Here is a 23,147-nt window from a genome sequence, read left to right as displayed (position 1 = left end):
GACTCCAAAGCCAGTGCTCTATCCACTGTGCCACTTAGCTGCCCCAAGATACAGTTTTAATGTAAAGAGAATGCCTAGTCTAAAATACTCTGGAATGAATGATTACTAAGTTTAGTGGTATTGTGGTCTGTATAAATACTGTTATTTAGTGTTGTCTTTTTTATCCTTTTGTGTGAAGCGACAATTCTTTGCCTTCCAAATGCTTTTTTTTTTGTTATTTCAGCACCATCACTTTAATGGATTAGTGCTATATTTCCAAGAGCTCGGATGTTAAAATATTCCACAATTCTGTATCCTGCAAATTACCTGATTCGTTTTAATAAATATGTAGTAAATGACATTAGATGCCAGTGCACTGTACTAGGTACTGAAGATACAAAATAAAAAACTACAGAGTTCTTACCCTGAGTATATTTATAATCCGATTGAAGGGAAAGGGAGAAGTGAACCAAAAAAAAAAAAAGTTTTATGAGCCACTCTGTGAATAGTTCTAAGAGAGGTGGAATAGGAATTGGAAATCTTCTAAGTAGGAGTAGGAGTAGTCATTTCTGTATATGAGGAAAGTCTCACACTCTAGTTAAGTGTTAAGTGTCTAAGACTTGATTTGACCTCAGATCCTTCCTGACTACGAGACCAGTGCTCTATCCACTATGTCAGCTACCTCCCGCCCCCGTGTTAGGTTTAAAAGGAAGAAAATTATTTCAAATAAACACGTTTCAAAGTTGGCTATATTTAGAGTATATTTAAATTTTCCCTTTACTATGGTCGGTTATATAATTCCATGATTTTGGTGTCGTTTTTGTATTTTTAATAATCCATCATAAATAGTAATTGCCATTTTTAAAATAGAATCATTTTGTTATTTAACATTTATCAAGATCAACCACTGTTAGCTCTTGAAAGCTATATTTTAAAGTATGTGACTAACTAGTCTAGCAATTATAGAACAACATCTTTTTTAGAAGTGCCCTTTGTCACTTCCAAAATTTTTCCTAAGTTTATTTTTCAGAGTACCAGTGGGTGGTGGGACAAAGGGTAAAGTAAGAAGTGAGAGACATGGGCTAATAGGGAGAAGGTTTCTTGGGGAATGAGTTAAAAAAAACTGATAAATTATCTCAAATTCTAGAAATTCTTTTTAGTTTTTTGCAAGGCAAATGGGGTTAAGTGGCTTGCTCAAGGCCACACAGCTAGGCAATTATTATGTGTCTGAGACCAGATTGGAACTCAGTCCTCCTGACTCCAGGGCCAGTACTCTAGCCACTGCACCACCTAACTGCCCCCAGACCTATTCTTTTAAAGTGAATAATCAATCCAGTGAAAATTTTTAACTTTTTGCTGGAATTTTAACAAACCATTTTAAAAATTTCATCTTTTCTTTGTAGCTTCATTTGCTCCAATAAGCTTTGCAATCAAGGCCAAAGAAAATGATCTGCTTCCCCTGGAAAAAAACCGTGTTAAACTAGATGATGACAGTGATGATGATGATGAAGAGGGCAAAGAAGGCCAAGAGAGCTCTAGCAGTTCTGCAAACCCTAACCCAGCACTTGTTGCACCCTGCATAGTTGTTGAGGAGAAAAAGCCTCAACTTACCCAGGAGGAGCTGGAAGCCAAGCAAGGTAGGTAGATAAAAACTAATAACTTGGAAAAATGGGAACTATATAGATGTGAAATAAATTAAAGAATAGTTAAATGTCCCAATAAAACCTAGTAGTAGTCTTAGAAGACTAAACTTCAGAAATATTTCTAGATTTTTGTTATGAATTTTTTTCAACTGGAAATTGTTTGCTTTTTTATGAACATATTTTCAAAGTTTCTATAATCATTCTTGCCTGCAGCTCCACTGTTAAGTATGATCTTTGTTCCCATTAGTATTTTGTTTTGAAATTAGTCACATTATCATCCTTAAATATTGCAAATTAATATGTTGCAAAGAGCTCTAATGGACAAAGAATTTTTTTTTAATTGCTATTCTGGTGTGAAAACTTTAGACTTTTTTACCAAGTTATATCTCTACCAAAATAAGAATTGTCTTTATGAGTTGTCTTACTCCAAAAAAAAACTAAAAGTCTCCAACCCCAGGAAATAAAAATAGTTTCACAGTATGGAAAATGTTGTTCCCTAACAAATCACACACTAGGGACATTTTGAAAAATGTTTAGAATGTTTGGAAGTTTAGCAAATCAGGTTATACTGGAGAACTCATTAATTCATCTTTGATTTTAAGTAAAAAAACAACATATTTGATTTTTATAATTTTTTTCTGTTTAAATGAGTGGAGCAAATGACATTTGTAAAAAGGCAATTTATACCATGTTAATTTTACTGTCAAGATTTTTTATTCTCTCCATGAATTTTTTCCCCAAAACTTTGAGGACATGTACTTTTACAAGTGTTTGTATAAGAAAAACAAATTGTTCTGGGATGCAAAATACCAAAAACATAAATTTAGAAACATTCAAAAAAAGATTTAATTTTAATTTAAAGATTAATTTTTGCATAATAAAAAGGCAATTAGGTGGTACAGTGGATATAGCTCTGGGCCTATAGTCAGGAGGGCCTGAGTACAAATCCTTCCTCAAATAATTGCCAGCTATGACCCTGGGCAGTTACTTAACCTTTCCATACCTGGGTTTCCTCATCTATAAAATGAAAACAATAATAATAGTGCCTTCCCAGGGTTGTTATGAGGATCAAATGGGATAAGAGTTATAAAGAGCTATATAAATGCTAGATATCATTATAAGAATTGGTGTGTAAAGTTTGTAGGGATCTAACATGGAGGATTAGAGACAGCCCAACTGAACTCTCTCAACATTTCCCTCCAAACAACTTCGAAATAATGCCCCAAATTAAATATTAGAGTAGCAGAATCAACAAAAGTTTAGGGTTAGACATTTTTTTTTGGCATAAGAAAAGTTTGTGACACCAGGATGGAAGTCTATCTGGACCCCATATTCATAGTGGCAGCAACAGCAGCAGCTTGGGAGCTTACAGCCCAGAGTTGTAAGGTAAGGAGGTCAGACAGCTGTTGAGAAAGAGATTAGAGACTGTCACATGGCAGTAGAGGTTCTAGTTGCAATTTTAAGATCAAAGAGAGCACTTGGATAAAGATCAGAATATAAAGATTTAGAATGCAGACCAGGACAACAGTGACCATACCTCTTGAAAGTATCACAAACTTGTAGACCCCTAGAACCTTGGTACATCAATCCCCCAGTTATAAAACCCAACTTTAATATAAGGTCAAACCCAAGAAACAGACTTGAAAAAATAAGGAACACAAAAAGAATTTGACCATAAAAGGCCAATATAAGGACCCCTAAGAAGTCGACTATAAACAAAGCCTCAAAGAAAAATGCTTTTTTTTTTTAAGGTTTCAGTTCTATTTCTATCCCTTCCACCCCTCTCCGGGATGTATCAGTATATCGAATTTATATATTACACATGTATAATCATGTAAAACATTATTACCATATTATTCATTTTTTTTTTTAAGAAGACTCTCACAGAAAAAAATACTAATTGTACCCAAGTTCAAAAAGAATTCCTGGAAGAGTTACAATGATAGAAGGAAAATTGGGGAAGAAATGAGAGTAATACAATGAAATTACAATCAGAGAATTTATAGCTTAGTAAAAGAGACACAAAAACACACTGAAGAAATTAACACCTTAAAAACTGAATTGGCCTAAGGGTAAAAGAGGCATAAAAAATTTCACTGGACGTAAAGCTCCTTTAAAGGTAGATACAACAAATGGAAAAGGAGGTACAAAAAAATTCATTGATGAAGCACCTTCTTTAAAAAGAGAATTGACCAAATGTAGGTAGAGGTAAAAAAAATCTCACTTAAAAAATAATTACTTAAAATTTAGAATTGGGCAAGTGGAAACCAATGATTCTACTAGTCATCATGAAACAACAAAACAAAGTCAAAAGAATGAACAGATTAGAGGAAAAGAGAAAATATCTCATTAAAAAATCTTGACCTCGAAAATAGGTCTAGGAGAGATAATTTAAGAATTATTGAACTATCTGAGCCTAGGACATCATATTACAAGAAATTATCAAAGAAAATTTCCCTGATATCTTTGATTGGGGGTGGGGTGTAAAATATTTCTCACTTTCTGAAAGAGATCCCAAACTGAAAACTTCCAAGATTATGACCAAACTTGAGTCTCAGGTTAAAGAAAAAAAAATACTTCAATCAGCCAGAAATAATTCAGATATTATGGAGTCACATTCAGGATTATACAAGATTTGACTGCCTTCCGTGCTAAAAGAACAAAAGGCTTGGAATATGATAATATAGAAAGGATAGGAACTAGGATTATAACCAAGAATCAGCTACTCAATAAAAGTGAAAATAATTGGGGGCAGGGGGGAGAGGATGGGGAATGGGTGGGAATGGATATTTATAGAGGATTTAAAGCATTCCTGATGAAAATTCCAGAGCTGAATAGGAAATTTGACATTTAAACAGAAGATTCAAGAGTGTTAATTAGTTAATTATAAGAGATTCAGTGGAGTTAAATGATTACATTCCTATATGGGAAAATGATCCATGTAACTCCTAAGATCTTTTATCATTGTTGGAACAGTTGAAAGTTTACAGAGACAGAGGTCGGCTTTGTGTGTGTGTGTGTGTGTGTGTGTGTGTGTGTGTGTGTGTGTGTGTGTCTGTTATGTTGGAACACTCTACAGAAGAAGGGATGAGAAAGAAATGTACTGAGAGATGGGAATGGGAAATTTTCTCACATAAAAATCATGTAAAGAAGAGCTTTTACAATGGGGAAAGGAAAGTGGGGAGAATGGCAGGAGATCCTTAAACCTCACTTTAAACAGAATTAGTTCAAAGATGGAAGACTATATATATGCTTAATTATCCCCATAGAGAAATAAGAAGAAAAGGAAATGAAAGGAAGGGGAAGGATTAAAAGGAGGCAATTATTAGAAGCAAAATAAACTTTTGGAAAGGGATAGAATAAAAAGAGAAAAGGAGAGAGAAGAAACTAAATGGAGGGAAATATACAGTAATCCTAACTGTGAATGGGATGTGCTCATCCATAAAACGAAAGCAGATAGTAGAATGTATTACACACCAGCATCTAACGATATGTTGTTTGGAAAAGACATCCTTGAAACCAAAAATGTTATCCATCTTCAGAGAAAGAATAGATGAACTCTGTGAGTGCAAAATTAAGCATTTTTTCATTTTTTTTCTTGCTTTTTAAAAAAAATATAGCTAATCGGGAAATATATTTTACACCATTTCATATGTGGAATTGATATATGGCTTGCCTTCTCAGTGGGAAAGAGGGAAAAATATGGAACTCAAAATTTAAAAAGAAAAGCATGTTAAAAATAAATTTTTGTGAATATTTTTTAAAAAGAATGATTTGTCTTTGCATTTAAATGAATTGTACACATTTTAGAGAAAATTTTGTGCTAAAATTCATTTGTTAAATGTACATTATTTTGTAGATCTTTTTTCCTTTTTCATTAAAAATCAAATATAAGAAAACTTGATTCCATTTCTAAGATGACTTGTTAGAAATTGTCCATATTTTTGTTTGTTTCCAAAGCAAAGCAAAAGCTGGAGGACCGACTTGCAGCTGCTGCTCGAGAAAAACTGGCCCAGGCTTCCAAGGAGTCAAAGGAAAAACAGCTTCAGGCCGAGCGGAAAAGGAAAGCTGCTCTCTTTTTACAGACTTTAAAAAACCCTATGTCGGAAGCAGAATCTGTGAAGGTGGACGATCATCCCTTTGGTGTGGAGGTGAGCTGTGAGGGAGTGCTGTGGCTATATGGGACCATTGAAGGGACTTTTGGTATTCCTCCACCTCCTGGGGTGGGTCTCCTGGCCCCTTCAGGCTTCTGGAGCTGTTTGAGATACTGTAAATATGGGTTCTTGTCCTCTTTCTTTGATCTCCTTGGAGACAGACCTAGTATGGCATAGCTGAGTCAAAGAGTATATACAGTCTGACAATTTTTTGGACATTGTCTTCCTGTCTACCAAGTCCTGTCTTAGTGAAAATACAGGGACAAAAATGAAACCGTCTTTGCCTTGGAAGAACTTCAGTTCTAATAGTAAATACAAAATATGAGTTTCATAAGTAAAAAATGATTTTGTTGGGGCAACTAGGTACGCAGCGGTTAGAGCAGCAGCCCTGGAGTGGAGGAAGACCTGAGTGCTAATCCAGTCTCAGACACTTAATAATTACCTACCTGTGTGACCTTGGGCAAGTTACTTCACCCCATTGCCTTGTAAAAAGAAAAAAGAAAATTTGAGTTGAGTGATGGCTTTGGAATTCAGATTTCAAGGTCTTAATAAAGAAGTAGCTGATATAGATGATGTTTTTCTAGGAATTTGTGAAAAGGAGAGAGCGAATTCAAAGACTTGATGGGATATTAGGGCAAATAAAGGTGTAGGAGAAGGAACTAAGTGGGTTGTAGGTAGTAGGGAAGACCATTTAAGAAGGAAGTACCCAAAGAAGATAGTCAAGTGTCTAAGTAGAGAGCCTTGGAAGGAAGGGCTGGCCCCAAAGTCTGAAGCACAAAAACTAGAAATTGAGTGGAGGAATAACATGTGACATGTGGCTTTCGTTTGGTTTTTTTCCCAGTAAAATATGAGATGAAATCACCTGCTAAGAGAGGGGCATTAGGAGTGACTTAACTGACTTTTTGTTCCCACTATAATTGTGTCAATCAAGGAAGAATAAATAGAAAGAATGGAATAGAACACTGAGACCCAAGTGAAGTTGGAAAGAAGGAAGGACATGTGAAGCCCCTACTATGTGCCAAGCACCAAGCTAATATTTTTATTTTTTAAGTTCACCCTTTAAATAATTTTGTTTGGTTCATTTATTTTTAGGTTTTTACAAGGCAATGGGGTTAAGTGGCTTGCTGAAGGCCACACAGCTAGGTAATTATTAAGTGTCTGAGGCCAGATTTGAAGTCAGGTCCTCCTGACTCCAGGGCCGGTGCTCTATCCACTGCACCACCTCACTGCCCCAGATTTTTTTATTTTTAAAAACAAAACACTGTCTCTTGATCCTTAGAACAATCTCATGAGGTAGGTTTTATTATTGTCCCCATTTTATAGTTGAGGGAACTGAGGCTGAAAGAAGTAAAGTGACTTTTCCATGATCACACAACTAGTAAGTGTCTGAGGCCAAAGTGAAACTCAGGCATTCCTGACCCCAAACCCAATACTTCCTCCACTGTACCACCTAGTAGTAGTTAGTGTGAATTCCTGACTTTCACTTATGTGTGAGTAGAAGCTGAAAAAAGCAAATGATGGGAATAATCTATGGGGAGGGATTAGAAAAAGATAAGCAACAATAGGATAAGGGTACAAAGAATTCAAGAGTAGAGAACAGCATAAGATTGAACCTTAGTTAAGATTTAGAGAGAGAAAAGGGAGATAGCAAGGGAATACCAGAGGGAGTAGAGGATCCAGGTAGGAGAGAGAATGGTTTTAAGTTTAGAGACAAAGAGAAAAACATGGTAGATTATGGTCAGATCAAGGAATTTCACCATTATAAATCATGGAAGTAAACCTTGTGGGTCATGAACGGTTCTGTATGCTGAGAAGATGTGAAGGTATACACCCTAAGAAGCAAGGTACTTGAGGGCACATCATCATGTAAACTGAAATCCCCAGGTATCAGGTCTGAACTAAGTACCAAAATCTTGAGAAAGGAGTGAGAACACCCTTGGGAGTCTGGAAGCACTCATCCCCAGAACTCCAGAAACCACTGTTTGTGAGATATGCTGTGAGCAAACAACAAATGCTAATGGAGTTGCCTGCTGTGTGCAGACTGCTTTAGTAGGTTTCCTGGGAATATACCTGCCTTCCAAGAGCTTACAGTCTGGTTAGGGATGAGGCATGGACACAGCTTTACTATGCAACATTGCAGAGTTAAATATTTTGGTTACAAAACAGACTATGGAATCTCACTCTTAGGTGGGCTGAGTAGGAAAGAGCAGAGGTTACATGATTGCTTATGAACACTGCTTCAGAAGTTTATAAAGTTCTTAAGAGCTGGTGTTTTGTGATAGTTTGCGTGCAAACACTAAATTCAGTGTTCTATATAGCCTAATTAACATGTTACTTACCGCTGTCTTTCCTAAGATAATGAACAAACTGATCGGTTACAGCTTTCTTTTTAGAATTAATATTAAATTTTTTAACTATCCTATTTTTGTGTAGATTATTACTGAAAACTTAACCAGGACAATAACAAAAATAAAACAATTGTGTAAATGATCATACATTTTGCCTTGTTAATATTACATTTAATTAGTGAACTGATTGGAGCAAGATTTAGTTGGACAAAAGTGAACTTTCTTTTTCAATTTAGTTTCCTGATTTTTGAGAACCTAGCCTGATGCTTGGTTTTTCAAAGTATCAAGATTAAGTATAGGTACTCGGTTTCCAGGGAATTAAAATGAAATAGTTTGAGAGTTTTTCCTGTTGGCTTACAAGATGCTTTATTCCCCCTTTGGTGGCTAACTCGAAAATATTTAAATTATTTTTAAAATATGTTAAGCATTGAATCTAATAATTTATTGTGTTTATAGTCAGATATAATTTTGAGTTTTGATTTCAGTTACACATTTTTGTTATCGGCGATATTTGAGTTTGAAAACTAATAAATCACCTTGCTGCTCATAGCTAAAAAGGGAAGTCGCATCTGGACCAGTAACTGAAAAGGATAAAATGAAATTATTGCCTCACAAAGTTTTGTGACAGATTTTACTTTTGGAGTCACAGGACTTGGGTTCAGATCTCAACTCTAACATTTATTGATTATAACTTTAAAAAAGAGAACTAATCTTTCTGGACCCCAATTTCTTCATCCTGATAATGAAAAGGTTGGACAGTTCTAAATCTAGGATTCTTTGTTCCTCTATTAATAACTAGTTAAAATAATATTCTATCTTCTCATATTGCTGAGTGTTCAAGTTGTAGAACTTCTTGCTGTTTGAAATTTGAAGCAATTCATCTTTTTCTTTTAAACTATATTTCAAGGGATAGCTAGGTGGTGCAGTGGATAAAGCACCGGCCCTGGAGTCAGGAGTACCTGGGTTCAAATCCGGTCTCAGACACTTAATAATTACCTAGCCGTGTGGCCTTGGGCAAGCCACTTAACCCCATTGTCTTTCAAAAACCTAAAAAAGCAAAAACAAAAACAAATAAACTATATTTCAAGACTGTCATGGGACCCTTGAGCTTAGAGGCTTTTTTTTTACTTACCTATTTTTTTTAAGTGACAAAAGATGATAGAAAATGACCATACTTTCATTTCAGGGCATAATTATTTTCATATCAGTAGGTCATTATGACAAAATTTTAATATTCCAGAATGACTTGAAGAAGCTAGTACCCAGGATTGAAATCAGTCAAAGAACTACTTTGCATTTAAACTAAAATTTATAATGGATTATGGTTGTTTTCTGAAGCAAGAAGTTAAAATAACAGTTCTAACCATTCCCATAGTAGCAATAATCTTATTTTATAATTTAGTATTATGTCAATTAACTCTAGAAACTAACCCCAAGAGGAGGGTTTCTAAAGCATGACATTTTATTGTTTTTGAGTTGTTTCTGTCATGTCCAGCTCTTTGTGACCCCATTTGAGGTTTCCTTGGCAAAGACACTGGAGTGGTTTGCCATTTCCTTCTCCAGCCCATTTCACAGATGAGGAAACCAAGGTAAATAGGATGAAATGACTTGCTCAAGGTTACACAGAAAGAGAGTGTCTGTAGTAGGATTGAAACTCAAGTTTTCCTGACTCCAGACATAGTGTACTGCCTTAAGTGCTCCAGGCCTGCACCATCTCAGGCCCTGAAAATTATTACACAGATGACACCAAAAGATTGGACTGAGTGAGAGCATAATATGATTTCTAACAGCCTTCTGACAGAATCTGATATGTTCTGTTTGGACCATCTCTTTCTCAGATAATCTATACTTCTTTGAGAATTGTTTCTGGCTCTGCTACAAGCATAATCCTTAAATTATGACTATGTCTAGAATTGACTACATATAAATATGAATGCCTCAAAATGTGAGGTTTGTCCTTCATTCTTGAAGAAGACTGTGACATCATGGGAGTGATGCCATGACATGTATGTGAACTGGATTTGAGGGAGGGACTTTTGTGCTAAGTGTCCAGCCTCATTTTCTCCCCCGGAGCCATCAAGGTCCAGTGGTCAGATATGGATCAGGACAACTGGAGCTAGTCCTGGTGAAGTGATTTTCTCAAGATCACACAGCTAGTAAGTATCAAGTGTCTGAAGCCAAATTTGAACTCGGGTGCTCCTGACTCCTGACTTGTAAAAGGAAAAAAAGCTATTGGATTTGGAAATAGAAAGATCATTGAGAAAAGGAAGTTAGATTAGAATAAAGGGGAGCAGAAATTAATGAGATGATATAGCCTTTGGGGTTAGCTCTTTTCATCTCTCAAATTACCACCTCGTGGTTCTTGCATATATACTCTTCTCCATAAATTTCCATGACAGGATAACATGCCAGAATACGTTCCTTTCCTGATACAAAGTTACTTGGCTTTCTTGAGCTATTTGTGTCCTGTTTCCTTTCATCTCTGTTCTTTTGTATTAAAGTGGCTTAGAACAAATATTTCTCTCTCAGTTTTAGGGGATGTTTCTATGTGTTCATCTTAGTAAACCTGTATTTGAAGTTTTAAAATTACATTTTGTTGAATTTTAACCACAACTAGTTTCAGTTCATTTCTTATTTTAGTTAACTTAATTTCCTCCCATGTTTCCCAATAATGTTTATAGCAGAATTTCTTCTCCTTTTGTACAATATTTAATGTCTGACTTCTCTCATCATTGCAGTTTTCTGAAAGTAAACCTTATTTTGAAATACTTTTTAAAAAGAAATTTTTTTTGCTTGTTTTAAAAATCATTTAGATAACTCTCCTGGATATATAATCACACAGATTGTAACTGATAAAATATGCCCCCAGAAATGTAATGTTAGTAACAGATGGTGATAAATATCTTTAATTGCTCCTGAACAAAAATACTTGTAATTAAGTTGGAAGTTGTTATAATTAATACACAAACTCTAAAATATTTTTAGCTTAATGCAGTTTCAGGGGTTATATATTATCCTTTATCTTAGACAAATCCAGTGGTAGCAATTTTATGCACCCAATGGAATCACATAACCATATATATTTTTGAGCTATAAGGGACCTTAAAGTATGATCTGGTAATTATGCTTTTATTCTATGTATTTAAAAATTGAGGGCTATACAGGCAAAGGAGTATTCAACTAGTTAGTGATATAGCTAATACTAAGCCCAGCCCTATCCACTTCATCATAGTTCTTCTCAAGCCTCAATAGGTTGTAGTCTCTTGGTTAACCTTCAAGATCAAATACATTGATATTGGATAGTATTTTCAAGATGAACAGTTTCTAATGGTTCTTCTTAATGAAAACTTGATAATACACTTGTTGAGAGTTTTTCTTTTCTTAAATGCCAAAATTCTGTAACATCAATCATCTTTCTTTGTTATCTAAGAAGGCAATAGTTTGGAATATTTCAGCTGTATAAATCAGTCTTGATATCAATGTCCTGCCCGATATGCAGTGATTGTTATATGGAAAATCTATGTGTGACAGCCAGTAGCTGTTAGTAATTTGTTTATTCTATCTGAGTTTTGCAGGTTTGTGTCTTATAATTGTTCAGTTAATGAAAACTTATCTCAAAAACTGTGTTGGCAGAGAGTCAACTTTGACAGGTTACACCAGACTAGAAAATATCTGGAACACACGCCTGCCAAGTCATTCATTCTAAGAATACTCTCACTAAGACAACTCGATGGCTCAGTGGGTAGAGAAGTCAGGAGGACATGTGTTCAAATATGACCTGAGACACTTATTAGCTGTGTGACCTTGGACAAGTCACTTAACCCTGACATCCAGGGCCATCTCCAATTGTCCTGATCCATATCTGGCCACTGGACTCAGCTCTGAGGGAGAAAGTAAGACTGGTGACTCAGCACAGCACCACACACACACACACACACACACACACACACACACACACACACACTTACACACTTCATGTGCTTGTCATGGCATCACCTCCCTGATGTCAAGATCTTCTTCAAGAATGAAGGACAAACATTACTCCCACTAAGAGTAGATGATGGAGAGATATCCTCTTCTTGAGTGTGTGTTTTGGATTGCTCTGGCTCCATAATATTTCTCAGCTTTTCTTCATTGGTATATTCTTCTGTTTATTCATTCTTCTAGGCTGACTTCCTGAATTGGGGTTTTATGTCAGACCTGACCAATGTGCCCTTTTGGAGAGAATGATGCCAGCCCTCTTTGAGACTCATTGGTATTACCTGGGGTCTGGTTCATAGTGAGAGCCAGGGCATCATTGTACTCCCTATCTGAACCTAAATAGGCTTCTGATCCCTGGTCCAGCAGCAGGGACACAGAGTAGCATAGCCACAGATGGAGTCTTCCCTACCCTGGGACTTCAGCTGTTCCCCTGAGCCAGACTTTTCTATATTTCTCTTGAAGCAGACCTTGATTGCATCTACTAAAGTTTCTCCTTGGTTTTCATGATATTTACCAATGTTTTTCCTTTGGGCTTTTTTTTTTTTTAATCCTGTGAAGAGAACTGAACTGTTCAGCTTTCTTCATGGGGAAAAAGTCTATAGTGGTCAAATTTTTTTAGCTGTAACAACTCATGAAATTATCTACCAAAGTATAAAAGGATTGCCACCTCCATTAGAGGAGGGAAAGCCCAGAATTTCTCGGTTATTGGAGCAAGCATTTAAGTGCAGTTAATAGAGATCCTGCTAAAGTTTGTAAAAAGGAAATGTAATGGAGCAAGCAATTAAGTATCTACTGAGCACCTACTTTATTTAATGTGATATTGCTTGGTATAAATACCATTATATTTTTCAAATAAAGGTTGATCTGCTTTTCCTCAGTTAATTTTTCACAGCAGGAAATAATTATTGTTAGTTTTGTTGCATTACTTGTTGACAAAAAAACATATTGTGGTAGAAGATAAATAATTATGATATACTGTTTTAGGTTTTACTATGTTTCACTCTTCAAAAGTTACACTTGTGGGATAGCTAGGTGGCATAGTAGATAGAGCACCAGCCCTGGAGTCAGGAGGACCTAAGTTCAAATTTGGCCTCAGACAATAATTACCTAGCTAGGTGACTTGGGCAAGTTACTTAACCCTATTTCCTTGCAAAAATAAAAAAGTTACACTTGTTATGGTCTTCTCCTTTTCTGCTGATTATCATTTTCATTAAGACATTAAAACTGTTTCTTGAGAAGGCAGTTCAGACTCTTAGGAAGAATAATTTGCCCTTGGTCAATACCCATAGCAATTATCATGCCCTCATAAGCTTCTCAAACAGTTTCTTATTGATTGGTTTCTTTTGAGAGTTCAGAAAGATATCTTAGGAAGCCAAAGAAAAGGTGTTAGATTAGAGTCTTGAGCATGACCATTTAACTTGTATAATACTCACATATAAAATTTAGATTGGTGGTTAAACTCAAAATTTCCTAAATTAAGCTTGATTAAAAATTTAAACTGAATGAAATAGATTTTCCTAAACCTTTTAGATTATTTTCTAGGAAGAATTTCTCACAGAATAAGACTTTTATTGGAGAAATAGAAAGCCAAGGAATCAAAAGATTTGACTTTGTAGAGGTATGTTTTCAGGCAGTGCAATTAAGGCAAGATAACAAGTTCAGTTTTGGATGATGTTTAAGTCCATGAGAGCTGATGAGATCACAAAATGAAGCCATCTAAAGGGAGACAAGATGAAGGTATAGGGTAGAACCCTGAGGGATAACTTCATGATTAAGGGCTATGATCTGGAGGAGGATCTTGCAAAGACATAGAGAAGGCATAGTCAGAGAGGTAGGAGGAAAACCAGAGATTGGTATCCCAAAAGTTTTGTCTTTGTCCAATAATATTATTTTTCCCAAAAAAAGTGTTAATTCTTCATGACCATCGAGATGATCATCTCTTCTGGTGCACCCTCAGAGTTATTGGAAAATATATGAATTCCTTTTTCCCTTTGAAAGAAGGTTCTTAAATTTGAAATACCTCTAATTCGTCAATTTTAGATTAAAAACTCCCACATGCTTTTTTATCACCAACTTCACCCTCTATTTGAGTGAAGATTATTGAGATGGGATAATATTAGAATATATAGACTAGTAATAGAAAAGCGTTTATATATGTTCATAGTCCTCAAACTATTGGCCTATTTTTTTCAGTACATAGCTATTGTCTTTACCAGAGCTATTTGCTGTCTTGAATCTGTACTTATTTACTTTTTTTCTGCCTCAAAACCATTTCTTGATTTTATTTTTTTATTCTATTTTATTTTCGGTTCTGAATTTTCTCTTGTTCCTCTACCCTACCCATTGAGGTTTTTTTTTTTTTTTTAAAAAAATACAAGTATGTATGGTCCTACAAAACAAATTCCCATTTTAAACGTGGCCATAATAATAGTGAAAAGAAAATATGCTTCTTTTTGGAGGTTGATAGTATGTTTCATCATAAGGATTTTGGAGTTATTGTTAGCCATTGTGTTGATTGGAATTACTAAGTCTTTCAAAGTTGATCATCTTTGCAATATTGCTTGTTTTTCATTGGCATCAGTTCGTATAAATCTTGAAACCATCTCCTTTATCATTTTAATATTCCACTACATTCATATACCATAATTTGTTTCCCCAATTTTCAGTTTCCAAATCTTTGCCACCATAAAAAGAGTTTCTATAAATATTTTTGTACATATGAGTCCTTTTCCTCTTTCTTTCATTTCTTTGGGGTACAGTATCTATTGCTTGGTTAAAGGGTTATGTACGGTTTAATTTTTGCCCGTATTTCCAAATTGCTTTACAGAATAGTAGAACTAGGTAACAGCTCCACTAATCATGTGTTTAAGTACCTGTTATCCCACAGACCCTCTAGCATTTGTCATTTTCCTTTTATGTCAAGTTAACCAATACCTTCAAGTTGTTTTAATTTTTATCTCTCCGATAGTGATTTAGAGCTTTTTTTTTCCCTATGGCTATTGATAGTTGGATTTTTTTCCTCTGAAAACCTGACCACTTATCATTTGGAATGGCTCTTATTTTTATAAATTTGACTTCATTTCCCATATAACTCAAGAATGCAGACTTTTTCAGAGGAACATGCTGCAAATATTTTTTTCCTAATTTACTGTTTCTCTGCTATTTTAACTGCCTTGGTTTTATTTGTGCAGAATCTTTTTAATCTTATGTAATCAAAGTTGTCTGTTTTGCCTCTTCTGAACCTTTAAATCTCTTACTTAGTCATGAACTCTTCCATTATCCCCAAGTCTAACAGAAAATAGCCTCTATTCTCCTCTTAATTTATTTATGTCACTCATTATATCTTAAGTTGTATAGTAATTTAGAGATTACTGGGTATACAATGTGAAGTGCCGGTTGGTATCTTAGTTTCTACAAGACTATTTTCTAATTGTCCCAATAGTTTTTGTTAAAAAGTGAGTTCTGTTTCTCTCTTCCACTATGTTTCTTGATTACTGTTAGGTGAAAATCTTCACTGAAATGATTCCCTTACTTAAAAACAGGAAACTCACAACTATAAGCAATTAACAAAAAAAAAATTGTATCATCATTATCCATACAGACTAGTTAGTATGATAAAAACAGGATCCCTTGGTTCAAATAATACCTATAGCATTAAGGATTATAAGGAATTTTTCTCAAAACATTTCTGTAAAGCAGATACTGCAAATATTATCCCAAAATTTGCAGATAATGAATTATATTTAGCATTTTAAGTAGATCTCTTGATTGATATATATATAACATGTCTGCACTGTAATTGAATGTGTGTTTGTGTACACATGCCACAACTTCTTTGTTTCTTATATTTTTCTCCTCAGTGCCTTCCTCTCCCATATCAAAAGCATTGAAAACTACATTTAGATGCCATGCTTTTTTCTATATTCAGTGTCTAATATATCCTCTCCAACTAGAAGACTTGCCACAGTGATGATTGTCTCTTTTCATGTTGTGTCCCCCAGTAGTACATGAGCTCACTTTATTTTTGTCTGTGACCCCATTACCTAGCATCATAGGCAAACACTTAGCATGTACCAGAGGACTGGGGACACAGAGAAAGGCAAAAATACATTCCCTTTCCTCAGAGAATGTCCCATTCTAATAATGGAGACAACATACCAGCAATTTCTTGTACACAAGATGCTTGCAGTGTAAATGAGAGGTGGGGAAGCATCTAGGCTCAGATGACAGCCAGTGAAAGGGTAGGCTTAGGAGATAGAGGATTGGGTGCCAGGAACAAGAAAACCAATGGCCGTGTTGCTCAAAAGTTTGATGGAGAAAGAAGACAGTTTTGCTATATTCCTCATTATCCCTACAGACAGAATTAGGTTTCTATTAGGTTTTGTACCCATATTCTAAAAATGAGTTTGATCTTTTACTGGGAAGTTAGATCTCACCTTCTTTCATTTGAAATTCAAAAGGTAATTTTACCTTATCCTTGGTTTTTCTTTCATGTTTATTGGACTTTCAAATGTCATATCTTAAAGTAAGTATAGCTCAATTCCAGGCCAAGGAGAACTGACCTGGAATTGAGATGACGAAGGTTATAGGACACTAGAACTGTACTGATAGAGAGTTTTAGTTTATCATGGCCACCTATAACAACTCCTTTTGTTACATTGAGTAAATCAATCCATCTCAGTATTCTTTGTAAAAAATGAAATTACCCAGATGATCTTGAACAAACTTTCTATCCCTAAAATCTTCTTTGGCAGTTTTAATCTTGTGATGTGTTGATTAAATAATCCAAATTCAGGAGTAAGAGTTTCTGTGTCAAAAGCCTTATCTCTACCATCACTAAGTTCTACTGCCATCCTAGTATTCTGTGATATTGCATGATCCAAATTTTGAATCTAATTGTGTGTTAAAATTACTTTCATTTAAACAAAAAGTGTTCTAGCTAGATAGAGCTCTGTCAGCCTACTTGCTGTTTCAGTGCTGATTTCTGCATACTTACACAGCAGTGCTAATCAGCATACCCTAGTAATAATGGCCTTCAGCTCTTACAATTTTCCAAAAAAGGCTTAAGGATCATCAAGAAAAGATCATATTTGGGGCGACTAGGTGGTATAGTGGATAAAGCACTGGCCTTGGAGTCAGGAGTACCTGGGTTCAATTCCAGTCTCAGACACTTAATAATTACCTTAGCTCTGTGGCCTCGGGAAAGCCACTTAACCCCATTTGCCTTGCAAAAAAAAAAAAAAGAAAAGATTATATTTGTTCCAAGGAAGTGTTTATATTCTGTGTATTTTGTTGCATTTGAATTATGTGTATATAGGTAATCCTTATATGGTTAATGTAATATAAATCTGTTACCAACTAGACATTGTCTTTTTCCAACCATTCAGAGTAATAGAGTTTATGATATCATTCTCTTATCCCTTCTCACTTTAAAATCATTATCATTTTTGTGTTAGTCTAAATGATATGCTTGATTTAAAAAGTATGTGAGGAGTTGGCTTCAAGGGTTTTTTCAAAGGAGAAGTTTTTAAAACAAAAATCACATTAAAATATCACATCAAAATAACCCAGATTGTTTTGGTAGTTTAATTTGAATATGTGTACTTGTAAATCAACCCTGTCCTTTGTTGTGAGAAATTAGATTGTTAATTTGGGTGACAATTCTCAAACCTGTTTATGATCTTGAAATTTAAACAAGTTTAGCATTGTTTGTTTTGTAAATATTACAAAAATAGTCTCAAACAGTTGAGAACAGTGATTTGGATTAAAAAAAATTAAACCAATATGGCTTGTATCTATCTAAATTTTTTTTAGCATTTCTTTGTGCTGATACATATTTAAATAGGGAAGTGGGAAGCATAAATTGTCAAACTCTTAATTTATAAATTCCATACTTCAAACTGTTAGTTCCTGTTGTACTCAAATTGTGCATCCCAGTCATTATTAGAGGAAATGACAGGATGGGCAAAGTGGAAACTATCGATGGATAAATCTGATTTTTCCAATTCCTTTGAAACAACAGCTTGGGAGTGACAGAATTTGAAAGGACAAACCTGTAGTGCCTGCCTGACTGGAATTGTTTTAAATAAAGCTTACAGCAGAATTCTCTGAGGCACAAAATGATAAATTACAGATTTCTCAGTATGTCTTGAGGTATGTGATGGTTAATTGAGTGTAACTAAATTCATTCATTTAGAAAGTTGAGGAATAACCTTTAAATATAAAGAGGGTGCATATCTTTGCATTTGCAGTAATTATCTTAAAATAATGGGTCTTGTTTTAAGTTCATTCCTTCATGAGAATCAATCTTCAGAGTGTTGTTATTATTCATAAAGAATACTTTATGATATTATCATAAAGAACTTAATCACTTTTTCTTAGTAAATTGTTACTCTTTGTTTTCCTGATAAAGATGAAATGTAGACCTCCTTGCAGAATGTCATTTAGAACCATATGGCTATAGTATATTAGAGTTGAAAAGGAATTTCCCTTCAAATTCATCCAGGCAGATGCTGCCCCCATTTTAGGAATTAGCATGGCCTCAGGCCATATTTGGGAATGTCTAACTTGCCTATTCTCACTGTGTGTGAATAGCCGGTTCTGTCCTCCGTGTTCAGTACTTCAGCCAGAACCAGCCTTTGAACACTCACTTTTACATTTCTGTTATCGGTCTTTGGTCTTCCAGGTTTATAACAGGGTCTCTATGCCGTCGGGGAATTTGACATGTGGGAGAGAACAGAAGCTTTGTTCTTTTTTCCTCTATGTGCAACATTGAAGAATTATTCAGTGGAGCACCTTTGAGGTCTGTCCTCACTTTCCCCTTGCCAAGATTTCTTTTTTGGGTTAACTCTATTGATTGAATTGACATAAAAAACTCTGTGTTAAGATACTCTCCCACCTGTACCTCCCTCACAACTTCAATTTTGGGGGGGAAATTGATATTAAGGGACTTGACACACGTTAAACAATTAGTATGTATCCAAGGCAAGATTCAAACCTAGATTTTCCTGACTCCAAAGCTGACTCTCTGTGCATTAGGGAATATGTTTATGTAGTCTCCAGATGTTACCCTTTCGCCTTTCTTTTTTTTTTAAATGATTTTTAATGATTTTAGTCACTTTTTCCAAGTGCAGATTTAGTTCAACATGTTATTCTTGCCAGAGGATAGGTTGATGATTTAAAACAGGGACTATATGCATTTTAATCTAAAGTCACCCAGTCAGCAAACATTTCTAGAGATGAAGTATCTTGTTTGTGGAACAACAAGGGACTGGGTGTCACAGGATCAAAGAATATGGGGTGGGAGTAAAAGGTGGAGGGAGAGGGGACTAGGTTAAGGAGGACTTTAAATACCAAACAGAGGATTCTAGATGAAAGGGGATCTCTGGAGTTTATTGAGTAGGAGACTGACATGGTTGGACCTGCTGCTCACTTTGCCAGTTGAGTGGAATGGGGAGAGGTTTGTAAAAGGTGGACCAGCAAGCTAGGGTCTAGGGTTGAGGTGATAAAGGCCCCTACCTGAAAAATAGCACTATCAGAAAAAAAAAAGAGAACTATGCAAGAGATTTTACAAAGGCAAAAGCAACACAGCTTGGAAACAGACTGAATATGAGGGGTGAGCGATAGTGTAGAAATAAGGATGACACCTAAATTATTGACTTGGGAGACCAGAAGATTGGTGTGGCCCTCTATAGTATTAGGAAAGTTTGGAAAGGGAAACATGTTAGTGGAGAAAATGATGAGTTCAGTTTTGAATATGATGTCTACTGGACATCCAGTTCAAGATATCTGAAAGGCAGTTGGAGATGTGAGATCAACAGAAAAGTTGGGAAAGGAAAGGTAGATTGAGAATCATCAACACAAATATCATAATTAAATCCATAGAAGTTGATGAGATCACCAAATGAAGTTGTATAGAGGGAGAAGCAGTCTTAGAGTGGGTATTGGTTAGTTGGTGTGACCTGGATGAGGTTCCACCAAAGGAGTGAGCAGTCTGATAGATAGGAGAGAATGATGTCCTGAAAATCTAAAGAGAAGAGAGTATCAAAGAGAGAGTGATAAGCAACGTCAGAGGCTGCAGAGAGTTCAAATAAAATGAAGATGGAGAAAAGACCATTGAATTTGGCAGCTGAAACCATTGATAATTGGAGAGAGAAATTTTGATGAAATGGTAAAGTTAGAAACCAAATTGTAAGGAATTAAGAGAATGAGAAGAGAAAAAAAGTAGAGGCTTCTATTATAGATGGCCTTTTTAAGGTGTTTAGTTGCAAAAGGCAGAAGAGGCATAAAGCAGTAGTGCAGATAGAAAAATCAAGTGAGAGTTTTTTCAAATTGGGAGAGGTAGACTACAGGTAAATAGTGGAGGAATAACTCTTAGAGAGACAAGCAGAGATTGAAGATAGAACTAGTGGATGATAGAGGAATTACCCTTGGCAAGGAGTAAGGCTACCTCTTGACATAAGACAGAGGTAAAGGCACAGGTAGTGGCAGATGGCCTCTGGCTTATGGGAGATGAGAGGGAGTTCTTGGTGAATGACCTCCAGTTTTTCCAGAAAGATGTAAGACAAGGTCCTCGACTGTGAGGATAGAGGGGAAGGGAAGACTTGGTAGGTTTGAGGAAGGCTGAAAACAGTGTTTAGAAAAGGCAGGTGTTGAAGATCGCCTCTCAGAGATGAGTCCAGTTGCAGTTTGTGAAATTTGTAGTGGACCCACCAAAATGTTTGTATGATTGTCTCCATCTCCATTCAGCAGCAAACATGGGAGAGAATGGAAGCAAATGGTAGGAGTGATCCAAGGCCAAAGTGTGTCAGACTCAAGAAGAGGACTTCATAATTTAACACATTCACCAAGGGGTCAAGATGGGAGAGATGAGCAGTAGAATGTAGTTTATTTTACCACATGCTGGGAGGGTTTTACCACATGCTTGGGTCACCACACAGCTTTTTAACAGCTAGCCATTGGCTTCCTTCTTTCAGGAAGTCAGTAATATGCCATGTACTTTACTGACTGGGGTGAAACCTCTACCAGCTTTGGAAGTTAAGCCACCCGAACGGCCTGCAAGTAAAAGTCAAGAACCTCCCCGAGAAGAAGAAAAAGAAAAGAAAAAGAAAAAACACAAAAAAAGGTCTCGGACAAGATCCCGCTCTCCCAAGTACCATTCATCATCTAAGTCCAGGTCTAGATCACATTCAAAAGCAAAGCATTCTCTTCCCAGTGCCTATAGAACTGTCCGACGGTCAAGGTGAGTCTGTTAAAAATAGCCTTCATTTTTTCAGATAAGTTTGTATTTAAGAAAATTGGACTGATGTATAAAATCCTTGTATATATTGTTAATGGAGAAAATTAGAGAATTTTTTCTTTTTACCTTCAACATATTCAAAGATAATCTTTTCAGTATCATTAATATCTATTGAGTGCCTAGAATTGAGGAGTTTCCTAAATGATACAAAGATGGATAAGACATAAAACCTGCCCTAATGAAGCTTATATGCTGTGGGGAGGGATGTTCATTGTCTCCAAACAGGAAAGTTTTAAAATGGATTAGATTTTGACAACTCATCTATCATCACACAGATTAATGAATATGTCCCACACAACACTGCCTGAAAAATAGAGGATTCTTTTCTTTCTGTAAATGTTTTCTTACTGTCTCATTTCTTTTGATGCCAGATTTCAGTACCAAAAGAACTTTGATGGTTGAATGTAAATGGATACTCATTCTGCATCATCACAGGGAGGTGTATGTGGTGAATGAAAAACTCACAGGGTTTTAAAAAAATATATAAAAAATGGTTTTGGTTTTTTCATTTAGTCTTGTTTTGCTTAATTTTAAAGCTGGTCTGTCTAAACCTCCCTCTGCCAGTCAGTATTTTGGGGATAAAAGTTTTCATGTGCTAGCATCAGAAGAAAGGTCCCTTCTTTGATCTACTGATTGAAAAATTAATGACAAAGAAAGTAAACAAAATTAATACTTCTGACAATATAAATAGAAGGCATTCAGACTTCTGTGAGTCACAGTACTCAGTGCTTTGTTATAAGAGTGACTGCTTGGGGTGGCTAGGTGGTGCAGTGGATAAAGCACTGGCCTTGGAGTCAGGAGTATCTGGGTTCAAATCCGGCCTCAGACACTTAATAATTACCTAGCTGTGTGACCTTGGGCAAGCCACTTAATCCCATTTGCTTTGCCAAAAAAAAAAACAAAAAAAAAGAGTGACTGCTTATAGGAAGTTATGGGGTGGGTAGAAATCTCATTTAATTCAGAATTTTATTCTTTTAAACTTTTTAACTTGTATTCCACGTAGACTTTATTAATTGGTGCTTTGATTTTTTTTTGTATGTTTTCTTTTCAATAGAAAAGATGGATTTATCCTGTCCTCTTTTTAAAAAAATAGTAATAGGTTAAATGATGTATATTGCTCTAATATAGAAGTAGTTTAAAATTCATGATTTAGGATTAGTGGACTAAGAACAAACACAAAAAAGACACATGCCCTGTAGGAAGGTTTGAAAAAGGAAAGGGAGGGGCAGCTAGGTGGCACAGTGAATAGAGCACTGGCCCTGGAGTCAGAAGTACCTGAGTTCAAATCTGGTCTCAGACAATAATTACCTAGCTGTGTGGCCTTGGGCAAGCCGCTTAAACCTGTTTGCTTTGCAAAAAAAAAGAAAAGAAAAGAAAACCTAAAAAAGAAAAAGGGGGGGGGTTAAAGGGAAAGATGATGAGTTCAAAAGATAATGACCAAATCTGCCTCTTAGATATTTTGGTAATGAAATGGTCAACTTTGCTGCTCTTCTTGTCTTTCTTTGAAAGCTCCTGTTGGGCATTTCTGTTTTCTTTCTCATGTGATAATATTGCTTAAACAGTAGCATTTGGCTGAGGACATGTAACACAGATGCTAAAAAAGTCCATATAATATAACAAGCCCAGCAGTACTTTGTCTAGAGCAGTAGAGGACTGCAGTTTATACAGCAAATTCTTTATTACAGGACTCAGAAAGTCTTAAGGACTATTGACAATATTAAGATAAAGTGGAAGGTTTGGGGGG

At 35.6% G+C, this 23,147-nt stretch overlaps 1 protein-coding gene across 6 annotated transcripts in view; it reads left to right on the top strand.

Moving 5' to 3' along the window:
- SFSWAP (splicing factor SWAP) overlaps positions 1–23,147 on the top strand; it is a 107,984-nt gene that overhangs the window by 64,579 nt on the left and 20,258 nt on the right. For all 6 annotated transcript variants that reach the window (XM_074205238.1, XM_074205240.1, XM_074205239.1 and 3 more), the window contains 3 exons: positions 1,383–1,616; positions 5,583–5,773; positions 21,081–21,346. In XM_074205238.1, the coding sequence (XP_074061339.1) occupies positions 1,383–1,616; positions 5,583–5,773; positions 21,081–21,346 (691 nt within the window). The remainder of the gene's footprint in view (positions 1–1,382; positions 1,617–5,582; positions 5,774–21,080; positions 21,347–23,147) is intronic.

The sequence above is a fragment of the Macrotis lagotis genome, chromosome X (assembly GCF_037893015.1).
Source record: "Macrotis lagotis isolate mMagLag1 chromosome X, bilby.v1.9.chrom.fasta, whole genome shotgun sequence".
Lineage (NCBI taxonomy): Eukaryota > Metazoa > Chordata > Mammalia > Peramelemorphia > Peramelidae > Macrotis > Macrotis lagotis.
Note: the sequence above shows the minus strand (reverse complement) of the source record. Positions and strands in the feature narration are given on the sequence as shown.